We start from the raw sequence: 12464 nt of genomic DNA, 5'->3' as shown, positions 1-12464 counted from the left end.
TATAGGTCGAAGGTTCGACGGCCGCGATTCATTAAACTTTATGGGACAAGTTTCTTTACCCCTCTCCTTGGCCAGAAACCATCATGCGCGATGGCCGTAGAGATGTAGCTGGGCAACGGGTCCTTTTTGCTTTCCTCGGTTCCAACAAGCGTATGAAAAACAAGTATTGTTTCTCCGGCAGTAACAACAGGTCTGATGTACGACAGCAACAAGCCTCGCAACAGGTCAATACTGTGCCAACCTCTGGCTGAGCCGCGAGGTTGGCTGATGGACTGGAAACGCGACCAGAGTCCAGAGTTCTACGGATGGCTCTTACGTTTGAGAAGGTGACACCGTTGACCCCAAGTATGCCCCTAATATCGCATATGTCATGATGGGTCACCTGCTCTTCCCGACACTGTTCCAGAGGTGATTGCTAAGGTGCCATGTCGCGGGGGCTGGACTTCATCAGCTTTTGATAAACGCCCACGCACGCGGGGAGACAGTCGTCTCCTTCGGGGCGATGCGCGGGAAGACGCGCTAAACTAGCCCCCGAACGGGCGGGAGGGCTGCTAGGTGGCCTGTAGGTGCCACTGGAGTGGACCTGAGGAAACAATATCCTAGCTGAGTCACCTGTGTTGCCCCTCGGAGTCAAACAGTGGCTACCGGCCGAGACGGTCTTCTCGCCCGTGTTTCGCCAAGAGAGCGATGACTCAGCAGGGATATCACTAATCGTCAATCAAGGTTTCGGTGTTTGGTGGTCGCTGCGGAAGGCTCCGCACTGCAACCTGCCCTTGCCGAGGTCCGTCGCGTTACTTGCTGCCGCTGACACTTGGAGCTGCGCACTGCCGTCGCCGTTACATGCAACAACCGAACATCCCACCGGCCGGACTCTATTTAGTTTCTTATTGTTGTGTCACGTTAGATCACCTACGGACCTTCGCACCTTTACAGCTGTATAATCTGTCAAAACTCCCCGTCGTCGGGCTTCTCACGTTCCATCTCTTGTGTTTTTAATCTCGTGCGAGATTCACGTCACGCACGTCGTCTTTATCTCTCCACTTGCTTGCTACACCTATATCCGTCTTCCACAATCACAAACTGTCAACATGCCTGTCCCCGAGTCCGAGTACGTGAGTTCGGTGTGGAAGGATGGGATCTTCAGTGAGTTGGCCGGGATTCCTCCTCGCAATAGGGCCGTCGAGACTAATCATTCCAACATAGATGACAGGGTCGCCTTTGTTACCGGCGGCGCTGGAACCATTTGCAGCGCCCAAACCCGCGCTCTTGTGCGCCTGGGAGCAAACGCATGTATCATCGGCCGCAATGTCGAAAAGACAGAGGCCATGGCCAAGGACCTAGCCACTGCCAGGCCTGGTGCCAAGGTCATCGGCATCGGCGGTTGCGATGTCAGAAATGTACGTGTTAACCAATCTCGCACGTTTCAGACATGCCAGAACTGACCCGTTCGCGCCTAGCCCCAGAGTCTGCAAGATGCCGCAGACAGGTGTGCCAATGAACTTGGGGGTATCGACTTTGTCATGTAGGTTCCTGATGTTTCTGGATGGGGCTTTCTCGGAACTGACAACCGACAGTGCGGGTGCTGCTGGCAACTTCATCGCCCCCTTGTCCGGCATGAGTCCCAACGCCTTCAAGGCCGTCATCGACATTGACGTCTTGGGCACTTTCAACACCATCAAGGCAACCATCCCATACCTGGTCGAGTCGGCAAAGAAGAACCCCACCCCGAGCAAGGACGGCCGGACGGGCGGTCGCATCATCTTCGTCTCAGCCACTTTCCACTGGACGGGTATGCCACTGCAGGCCCATGTGTCAGCGGCCAAGGCAGCTGTCGATGCCCTCATGGCCTCGGTCACATTGGAGTATGGGCCATTTGGGGTCACCAGCAACGTCATCGCTCCGGGCCCGATCAAGGACACGGAAGGCATGCAACGCTTGGCCAGCAGCCAGCAGGACCAGGCCAAGGCCGACTCTGTGGTGCCACAAGGCCGGTGGGGCGTTGTTCGGGACATCGCCGACTCCACCGTTTACCTGTTTAGCGACGCCGGCAGCTATGTCAACGGCCAGGCGATCCCCGTTGACGGCGGCTCCTGGAGACGGCAGGGCGCACTGTCTGTGGGGACCGACGAAGGCATGAGATATCCGGATTTCCTCCTGCGGGGAGAGATTTCGAAGCACGTCAAGAGTGGGCGTAAGAACGATTCGAAGCTGTAGGCTGGGGACGGCGGAAGCCTATCGTGGTGGGTCGAAGGGACAGCTCCAAGCAAGTCCGCGGGTGTAGAATAACGTACAGGGCCTGAAGATTGTAAATTGATATCGCACTTAAAAGTACGGATAACGCGAATTTATCTGAGCAAACCCGCCATTGCCCCTCGCCCTCTGCTAGTCTTGGGCGGTGCTTTCCTCTTTCGGTTCGACTTGCGGCAACACTCATTATACTCTAGGCGTCCTGTCTGCGGCTGAGGAACCTTGTCTTGGCTCTCAGAGTCGTAGCACGCCGCCAACAACATGTGTCTATCACACTTGTTGGGCACAGAGGTTGCACCAACCCGACTCCATGCGCCACATGGATGAATTTTTTGAGGAAGCCCTGATGCAGACAAGAGTCTAACTGCGCTTCCATGGCCAGGCGTGGCACGTGGGATACCAAATGGGAAGATGGTGTAACTTAGTACTTGGGATGGTGGGTGGGGAGGCCGGGCGCGAACGTGGTCGTGCCGCTCTTGGGGTCGTGTTGGAGGCACGCATCTCGGCTCGTGTGGATTCCCACGCCCATGCAGTCCAACGATTGGATCTGCCCCGATGGTGATCGGTCCCGTCTCGTTGAGGCAGAGACAGAAGGAGATGTCGTCTGGCTGGCGGGAAAGCCAAATGGGTGTGGCGTCTGTACTGGAAACGCGTGCGTGCATCTTAGGTGATGATGGATGATTTGAGGCTTGCTTAGTTAGTTGGCCGGTTGTCCATTTCCTGCCCTCCCTCTCGATGCCGATATCAACGACAAATATAATCATTTAAAATTCAAAGACAAATTCACTTTCAAGACCTTCCTTGAGAAATCATTGATGCGTCCTTCGCTCCCACTCACGTCGACGGGCAGGACAAGAAGAAAGACAGCGGAAAAAGGAAGGGGGGGGAAAAGCAACCTCCCCCCTCTCACTTTCCGCCGATAGCCGGAGTCGCTGCCGCTGCCGTAGCCGCGGACGGGAGCGGAGATGCAGCGCATGCGGGACCTTGTTCTCGGCTTCACTCACTGCCCCATCCGCCGTCACCTTTTATCGGCGAATGAGCGTCGACCGAGGGCCCAATCCCCTCCCCCCCGGTCGAGGGATGCGGCGCACTCAAGCTTTTCTAGCCAAGCCGGCATCCCACACCCTTCCACACTGCAGTTCTGCAGATGCTGGCTCTGCTGCTCAAGTGGGGGAATATGAATGGACAACTTGACTAATTGGCCGCACGAATCGAATGAACGGATGAGTAGATGGATGGATAGCTCCTCCTGCCTTGAGGTGGTGGTGCTATCCCACCCCTCAGCAAAACAAAACAAAAAAGAAGAACAAGAACCCCCCCCCCCGCAAAAGTCCTCCGCGGGAATAGCATGTTGCAATTCCCATTGATAGTGATGGCCCGGCATACTTACCCAACCAGCCTCTCCCCCTCCTTTATCGCCAACCCTCGACTGGCTCCGGAGGCTGGAAGTGGGTCGAATTCTCTACAACACTAAGGTAGTTAGGTAGGTATGCAGTGTGGAGGGGTCATGGAAGATGGACCGAGGGATTGTCTGGTTTTCTTCCAGTCGAAAGTAGTGAGAGAGAGGGGAGAGAGCGAGAGTAGACCGACTGGCGACGATGGGATATAAAGGTTGATGGTATCAACGAGTTGCATGGCTCGAAGACGGCACCCAATTCTTGTTATCTACGAGGCAGCTTCCAGAGAGTCGCGGTCTGCCGCTGTCCCCCCCTTTAAGCTTCATCCAACATTGAGCAAGAAAAGAGCCGGCCAGAGAGGGTCTATGTCCCCATACAGTAGCCTGTTATCACAAAGCGCCCCGGCAGATTCCATATCTATCTAGGTTGGTTGTGTCCATGACGCCCCATTGACGGCGCGATACCCACACTTGCTGCAGCTACACCGAGTGAGCCAATTTCAGTCTCGTTATCCTCTCGTATATAAGCTGGTCGTTTCCGTCCTTGTCTCTTTCTCGCGAGATCCAAGAGAGACTTGAGTTTCAAGGCCAAGTCAGAAAGGAACGTCCCGTGTTGACGACCCCCTCTCAGAGACAGTCCACAACACCAGACACATCAGACCCCACATTTTGGCCGCGATGGAACTCAAGCTTCTCTTGACCCTTGGCCTCGCCGTCGTGCCCGCCGCCGCCGCCGAGACCGTCCTGGGCATCTACGTCTTCCACCGCCACGGCGACCGCACCGCCAAGAAGACGCCTCCCGTCCGCTTCACCGACCTCGGTGCCCACGAGGTTTACACCTCGGGCCTGCACTACGGCGAGCGCTACGTCCGCGACGGCGCTGCCGCCCGCATCCGCTCCATCAGCGCGGACGATGTCCTCCCCGAGCAGCTCGCCGTCACTTCTCCGAGCGATGTGGTCCTGCAGTCCTCGGCCAACGCCTTCCTCCAGGGCTTCTACCCGCCCACTGGCGCTGCCGCCGCCCTCGCCAACGGCTCCTCCGTCGAGGCGCCTCTCGGCGGTTACCAGTACGTCCCCGTCAGCGCCGTCGCCACTGCCGCCACCAGCACCGACGCCGAGAGCAGCGAGTGGCTCCAGGGCGGCAGCGGCTGCGGCAAGGCCGTCGTCAGCTCCAACAACTACTTTGCATCCCCCGAGTACGCCGCCCTCGACGCCGAGTCCCGCTCCTTCTATCAGGGCCTGCTGCCCGTCATTAACGCCACTTTCAACGATAAGGCCGCTACCTTTGAGAACGCTTACACCATCTTCGACCTCATCAACGTCGCCTCCATCCACAACGAGTCCATCCCTGCCGCGGACTTGCTCACAAACAGCACCATCCGCACCCTGACAGACTATGCCAACATCCATGAGTGGAACCTTGCCTACAACGAGTCCGACCCCATCCGCGCCGTCGCGGGTAAGGTCCTTGCCGGCCAGGTTCTGCAGGGCCTCAACGCGACCCTGCAGAACGCCGCCAAGTCGGGCTCCGTCAAGGCCAACATCCAATTCGGCGCCTACGCCACTTTCTCGTCCTTCTTCGGCCTCGCCCGCCTGCACGACGTCTCGGACGACTTCAAGTCCGTCGTCGACTACGCCTCGTCCATGGTCTTCGAGCTTGTCACCAACGTCACCTCCGACGGCGTTCCTGCCGCTGACGATGTCTCCGTCCGCTTCCGTTTCGCCAATGGCTCCTCCGGCACAAACCCGCTGACGGCTTACCCGCTCTTTGGACGCGCCGAGACCATCCTGCCCTGGGCCACCTTCACCGATGAGATGCGCCGCTTCGCCATCCAGGACACCAAGGAGTGGTGCACCGCGTGCGGAAACTCTACCGGCACCTGCGCCACGGCCCTGGGTCTGGACGGCACCGCCGACTCAAACGGTTCTGGTTCCGGTTCCGGTGGCGGTAGCGGCAGCGGTAGCGGCATCTCGACGCCCGTTGCTGGTGTCATTGGCGCCCTTGTGACGTTGGTCGTAATTTTGGGCATCCAGGGTCTGGTCATGCTTGTAGGCGGTTTGCGCATGGTTAAAAAATCCAAGATCGCCAAGGATATCTCCGCTGTTTCCGCCGTTGAGGAGACTACTGGTCGCAAACACTAGACCGTTTGCTCTGGTGAACGGGTCGTTGGGCTCATGACACAAATAGATGCGTGGCGTAGAGGAGTAATGAGGTGTGAAGAATATATGGGAGAGATGATGGCCTCCCCCGGCACGAGCAAGTACCTAATGAGAGATTGATACTACCACATGAACATGATTGGGATATTTTCGCTGCTATCGCGGATCTGCCGGAGTCACAGAACACGGCGAGTTGACTTTGGAAACGAACAAGAAGGGTCTGTTCTGTTGCATGAAGGTCTGGCGTTTTAGTTCAAATACATACTAACGGGGACGTACTGCCCTTTCTGCGACCTTGATCACGTCGTGTCTCCTATCGAAGCCCTTTCGGCGCCACGTCGCCTTGGACTAGACTGCCAAACTTAGACACCCACACCAGATCTACCCCTCGCATCTGAAGCCTCAAAGTCCTCGACAGAAGTAATCCCCATTCTCATCGGGGCAGCCTACGCACTCAAGTCTCTGGGCTCCATCGAACTGGAAGAAGCGCCATCTCCTTCTAGTCCTACGGATACGGTCGAACGTGCGGCAGTCGTGTCGTCGGGTGACCCTCTACCACGTGGTCGAAACGACCACTCTCGCTCTCTGACTGCGTCTGCTTCCAGGTCGTTTCCACCGCGGGCGTCCATGGCATGGGACGCGGGATACCCCTGACGGGAAAAACGCGCGCGCCAACTTGTGAGGGTCGTCTCGTTCACGCCGTAGATGACAGCGTCTACGAACCCCTGAATAACGATGCTGGCCTTGTCAATGGTCTGCAGTACGAACGCTGCCGGCTTGTTCTCTGTCGCCTGGTAAATCCGTATTGCGGTCGGCAGCGACCAGATGATTGCATACGCGAGGGGGTACAGAAGCATGAGCCGCGCAACCTAGAAAAAATCAGCTTGATATCGCCTGTGGAGGTGAAATGCAGCACTTGCCCTCTTGAGTCTTCGGATGGAAATCGCCGAGCGGCCTTTAACCCCTTCGTGGATGCTCGTCACACGACTTCCCTCCTGGGTTGAAATTCCGGACTCAAGGTGGCGCGGAGAAGCGTCCTGAACCGAGCTCAGTCGAGTATGGGCTTTGTAGAGAGCATATGACAGGTATGCATATAGTGCAAACATAGTGACTATGATGACCCCTGGAACGGAAGTCAGCCCTCTCGGCTGGATCAAAGTCACCCGAAAATATATCGTTGGCTTACACCGAGGAATGAAATTGACGAGTAAGCGAACGGTGTCCGACTTGAACCAGCACCCTGCCAAAACCGTCAGAGTTCAAGTAAGGGACGGACGCTTGGTAACCAGACATGGCTCACAAGCACCGATGTTCTCGTAGCCGGTAACTCCGAGGCCTATGGAAGCCCAGAGAACCGAGAAGAGCCAAGGTAATGCCCAGATGACGAGTTCGTGGTCCTGGATCCAGGTGGATTGGGTCTTGTGGCCGGCCAAGATGAAGTAGGTGCAGACGGCGATGGTGAGGACCCAGTAGTCGGTCTGAATGACAAAAACCTGTGTCACGAAGCCGTTGAAACTGCAGAAGGCGGTATTTTCAGGGGCAGCGATTCCATTGCCGCCAACATTCATGGCCGTCGAGAATAGAAAGTTCAGCGCCATGAAAGCGTCACTGATGGCAAGGCCAGTGATCAGACGGTGGCGAAACGAGCGGAGATTGGGAAACACCTGTGATGGTTGTCAGCATGGGGGAGCACTGAAGCAGCCGCAACAACTGGCTTACGGCGTAACTGGCCATGATCCAGCCTGCGCCGGCCAGAGACATGACGGCTACTACGAGGATGATGATGCTCTGGAGACGGACTTCTGATAGAATGGTAGGCACTGCAAGAGCCTCTTCCCCTTCTTTTGGGCGAATCATGGCGAATAACAGAGAGGGGAGTGCCGAGAGCTGACAGGCACATGGCGAGTATCTGTAATCGTCTGACTGGTCAGGCGCCCTGCTGGAACGGGGTGGGTGAGTGGTTCTCTCCGTGTAAACAAAAGCTGATTGGGTTTGAAGCCCAGTATAGGCTCGTCAAGAACGCCGTGGTAGTATCTCTGCGCCGAGACTTTTGTTAATGGCGAGTGGTAGCCGTGACAGGAACGAAGAAAGAGTCGAGAAAACAAGCATCGCCATGGATTAGTAGGAAGGGAGGTTGCGGAGCTAGACATAGATGACGCAGAAGGATTCGAGGGGCGGTAAAGGGGGCAACGGCCATCGCATCATCGACAACGACATGAAGGCGGACGACTGGCTGCCTGAGTTATCTTTATCTTTAGGTACCTACCTACCTAGGTAGGTATTCCGATACGGCCGGGCCTTCCATGTTGGGAACTGACCATCGATGCCTTGGGACCGCGGTCGGGGCGGCTTTGCCTTGCAAAAATGATGAGGCCTTGAAACCAGACGCAAGGAAAGAGTCTTGGTAAGGAGCTTTCTTCATTTTGAGTCAGAAGCAGTGATAAGGCGAGGGTAAAGTGGTAGGCGTGAGGTGCGAGGCGTGAGTTCGATGGGTTGTAGCGAGGTCAGGCAGGAACAGAAGTCGGCCGCCGGGAATAGCTTCACTTCTCGACGCTGCCTTGGGATACCTCCCTAGGTAGGCAGTATTGGGACGTCCCTCGCGCGAAGCAGAGAGCACTCGACCCCGCATCCAAGTAAAACGTGTGTGAAGATGGAAAAAGACAGACGAGGCCAAAGTACCTACCAGGGAAGGAACCTTACCTACCTCGGCTGTCTACCTACCTACCTATCTAGGTGTGAATGGTATCCGTAAGCTTCACAGATACTGGAGCCAGATTGACTCCAGGGCCCAGAACGAGGCCAAAAGCTATAGCAGGTGCCAATTTCGTGGACCTGCCTGCCCCCTCCCACCTTGATGGTAGTTGTGGTGACCCTTCCACAACCGGAAATCTATTCGCCATGACCAATCCTGCCTGACCAGCAGCAATCGCGCCAGCATGTCTCTAGCTCAACGGTCAACTGTCTTCCTACTTTACTTTCTACATCAGAGCCTAGCGGTGTGGGGTCCAAGGTTACCTACCCATCTCTCCTGGACGTCGTTGTGTCGCATTCTTCGGGGCTGATGTCGGCCGTTCTTCAATTGGACCTCTCCAATCCCCCCCGCTCTCTACCCCTAAACATCATGGACTACGTCCAAAGCTAGTAGTTTTCCCGCAGGTCTCCTGGGTCTTGTCACTGCTGTGACACCCAGTCGCTGCGCCAATCTCTGTTTGGAGAAACCCGATGCAATCTCTCGCTCTCCCAATCCCGCTAGCGTTGCTCCGCTCCATCGATCGGCGGTCGAACATGCCAAAGTCGATCGATATCGGACCTGTCGCGCTTTGCCCATTGTCGACATGACATGCCTGAAGCGGAGGTCTCCCGTCAACGCACCGCACTTTTGACATGTATTCTGGGCCTGGCGGCAGTGGCACACCCACGTCCTTAGGTTCTGGCAGGGGTTCGCTGACCATGATTCAACCATCATCCAGTTGCAGCTCCTTGAACATGCTGTTGCAGATAATCCATTACCCGACCCTTGAGGGCCTCGACTCTCACTCGATGTCATGCTCCTGCTGCATGTAGAACTCCTCGTCTAATGGGGGGGGGGTGGCGACCGGCGAAGTCGAGCGTCGACCGCTGAACCCGCGGCCCTAGCTTCAAGTCCAAGTCCAGATACCTGAACGCGACGACGTCGGCTTCTCGGCTCCGTGTGCCCGCGAGCCCGCACCGACGAGAACATGCGGGGACCACCACCTCGTCGGCACAGTTCCATCGGCCGGCCGTCACCATCTAAAACAGCATGGTACAACCACCGAACCTTCTTCACCCTCCAACCTGACATCACCCCACTGACTCGTTAGCATCGTCCTGTACGACCGGCCGCCGTGTGCAAACCCCGAACTATCCCATACCTTCCCCTCCACCTCACCGTCTTGACGACCCGTGGACCGTTGTAATCGGCTGTGCCGGCGGAGACCTTCCAGGTCCAGGTCGACATCCCACCCCGGCTCCGAGAGCCTACAGGGCTAGCCGACTTGGATGGCGGAAAGTGCCATCGTCGCCGAGCCGTTAAGCATGTCCCCCACCAGAAAGAAGAAAAAGAAAGACAAAAAAGCCAAAGCGGACAGCAAGGTTCGTCGTTGTGTACCGAAGGCAGAACGGCAAAATTTGCAAAACTGCCATGCTTCGGCACAGCAAGGACATGGTGCCAACCCCCCCCCCCCGTCGAGTTCACCTGCCCCCCCGCTTGACTCGTTTGATGCGGCATCCGCTGCGGCATCCACCATCCATCCCCCTTTTCGATCTGGAATCAGCCCTCGCTGTCTGTCGGCCACTTCTGTTCGGGGGTGGACGGGAAACCTTAGCAGAGCACCGCCGCCGGGGTCGTGGTCGTGGTCAAAGACGGGCCCGGGGGGCCGGGACGATCAGATGCAAAGCCCAGGGAAGCCCATGGACAACTAGCCTGTTGCTTAGGGCCGCATTGTGCCAGCGTCAGGTCAGGTCAAAACGTACGGATACCGTAATCGGCAATGCAGTTCGAGCCTGCGGAGCCGAATACGGGCGCCCTTTCTTCAATCGAACTTCAAACGATGCTGGCGGCCGCCCTTCCCCCCGCCCCCCTCCTCTCGGGCCCGACGCCTCGGACCGGCTCAAAGCAGACTGGCCATGGCCCAATTCCGCGTGACCTCCGTGAAGCAGACGCAACACCGGCCAAGCAACCAAGTCCTGAAGGGGAGGGTAAGACTTCGAGGGAAATGAGCAGGGAGCGCGCGAGCGAGCTTTGACCGTTGATTGGGAGGGGGCGCCGGAGGACTTCTCCGGCTGAATGATGTTCTCGAGACGCAGAATCCCCACGTATGTTGGCCTGTAATGTACAGTGTACTTCGTACCAGTTCGACCCGCTACTGGAAGCCATCGACTCCACGCCTTCAGCAGTGCAGCATGGTCTCATCATGTCCACTCAGCCAGGTCAGTTCACTGGCTTTCTGTTGCCAGTATGGGGGCGCAATCTACGACTCAGTCTCGTCAGATCATCGGTATCCTCCTGTGAAACCATTCGAGCCCCTTCCCACGAACCACAACACACTTTTACCTCAAGACACCCATCATCAAGAACTTGGAAGTGATAATGCTGCATACCTTTCCCCATATGCCGCCACGGCAGCTCCAAAGACTGGGTTAAATGACTGTCCAAGCGCAAACGTCCAGTCGGTCGGCCGCTGGTTCTAGGATGGGTTGACCTATCTGGGGAGGGCAGTGAAGATCCTTACACACCAATTGCCGTTTCATTTCCACCGGACAAGCCCGTTAGACCACAGTTGCCGACAAGGCCAAGTTATGAAGTTGTGAAGGGGTTGCGCTTGGTGGATATAGAGGACGACATGGTCATGAGACACGCCGCAGATTGCTCTGAAAAACATCATGACCGCCAGGCTTGATTATGTAGCTACGGATACACGTTCCTGGATCGGGAGGCGGAAGGCCCACACGTAGCATTTGATGGGGGATCTTGTGTATCACGAAGCTCGACGCCCGCGACCCCATCCATCCCCCGACTTGGCCTGGTCCACCGCCCTGAAGAATCCTGCTGTAAACCTGCATGGCACACACAGACGGTGAAGCTGTGAACGCGAGAAAGGAAAGGAAAGACGAGGGAGGCGGCAAGAGCAACATGCAAAGCCCGTGTGACGATGGCTCCTCGAACGAGTAAAACAAGAGCCAGCGACCGCCGACAGCTTTCGCAACCCAAGTCTCCCCAGCTAAAACAAGCAATTCTTGTGTCTCGCGCCGCCTGGCGGACGTGGCTCAAGTGCAGCCCAGAAACCGGGAAAGCTGGCCGGCAGGCAGAAAGGCGTTGCCTGAGATGCCAACAAACCCGCCGATACGAGGGGATGAAGGAAGGGAAGAACAAGTAGAAATGGAGGAGGGTATATGGCAGCTCGGTTATACCACCCACTCGTCTACGGCGGGCGCGAGCGCAGTTGCCTACGCCGCATTCTCTCTCTCAGGGGCGCCGTAGCCGGTCCGCACCGGCCACCTCGGGGGAGCACGCGTGGTGTTGCAGAACTCCTCCCGAACACCACGCCGAACCGTCCACGTCCCCGGCCAACAAACACTTGCGACCCGTCATCGGCCCGTGTTCATCACGCAATGGTGAAGCCCAGGTCGACCACGTTCCAGGGGGCGGCTTCAGGAACCTCGGCGGGAGGTACCTAGATAAGGTGCCAGCCAGCCCAACCAAAACTGTTGGTTGATGTATTGGCTCTCGCCCCCAATAAGGACCGGGAAGGGATGCAATAGGCGTGGCCTACATATAGGCAAAAGAGAAGGGTTAATGATGCTGGTATGACCGCCAGCTTGCTCGATGGTCACACACACCTCACACAGACGAACCCCGCCAAGCTCCGATGCATCCCAGCTCATGGTTGCCCCGGCTGAAAACAAGGGAAAGGGGGCATAACAGACAACCCCCCCCAAATGTTGGGGATTCCTGGATGGACGTGGATAGGCAAGGGAAACACTGCACACCTGCAAGTATTTCTGCGAGGAAGAATAAGCCATCCGTTCTTCACAGCCTGGTGGGCAGACACGATACGAGGGACAGCGGCGTGGTAATGTTAGGGCGGTATAGGTAAGAATAGTAATAATAATAGTCGTGGCGGGCGGACGACTGTTTCTC

At 56.9% G+C, this 12464-nt stretch overlaps 4 protein-coding genes across 4 annotated transcripts; 3 read left to right on the top strand and 1 right to left on the bottom strand.

Moving 5' to 3' along the window:
* Positions 1 to 1088: 1088 nt before the first annotated feature.
* CH63R_11784 (Short-chain dehydrogenase) lies at positions 1089 to 2214 on the top strand (the record flags this gene model as incomplete). Its single annotated transcript, XM_018306758.1, has 3 exons — positions 1089 to 1397; positions 1458 to 1522; positions 1575 to 2214. The coding sequence occupies 3 exons, from the start codon at positions 1089 to 1091 to the stop codon at positions 2212 to 2214; spliced, it is 1014 nt and encodes a 337-aa protein (XP_018153599.1).
* A 2107-nt stretch (positions 2215 to 4321) lies between these two features.
* Positions 4322 to 5785, top strand: CH63R_11783 (Histidine acid phosphatase; the record flags this gene model as incomplete). The annotated part of the gene is made up of 1 exon (XM_018306757.1): positions 4322 to 5785. The coding sequence occupies one exon, from the start codon at positions 4322 to 4324 to the stop codon at positions 5783 to 5785; it is 1464 nt and encodes a 487-aa protein (XP_018153598.1).
* A 464-nt stretch (positions 5786 to 6249) lies between these two features.
* On the bottom strand, positions 6250 to 7660 carry CH63R_11782 (G-protein-coupled receptor 1; the record flags this gene model as incomplete). Its single annotated transcript, XM_018306756.1, has 5 exons — positions 6250 to 6672; positions 6766 to 6926; positions 6990 to 7043; positions 7104 to 7467; positions 7523 to 7660. The coding sequence occupies 5 exons, from the start codon at positions 7658 to 7660 to the stop codon at positions 6250 to 6252; spliced, it is 1140 nt and encodes a 379-aa protein (XP_018153597.1).
* Positions 7661 to 10314: 2654 nt separating this feature from the next.
* CH63R_11781 (uncharacterized protein) lies at positions 10315 to 10835 on the top strand (the record flags this gene model as incomplete). Its single annotated transcript, XM_018306755.1, has 2 exons — positions 10315 to 10522; positions 10678 to 10835. The coding sequence occupies 2 exons, from the start codon at positions 10315 to 10317 to the stop codon at positions 10833 to 10835; spliced, it is 366 nt and encodes a 121-aa protein (XP_018153596.1).
* Positions 10836 to 12464: the final 1629 nt, after the last annotated feature.

The sequence above is a fragment of the Colletotrichum higginsianum genome, chromosome 8, assembly GCF_001672515.1.
Source record: "Colletotrichum higginsianum IMI 349063 chromosome 8, whole genome shotgun sequence".
Classification (NCBI taxonomy): Eukaryota; Fungi; Ascomycota; class Sordariomycetes; order Glomerellales; family Glomerellaceae; genus Colletotrichum; species Colletotrichum higginsianum.
This window is presented reverse-complemented; position numbering and strand designations above follow the sequence as displayed.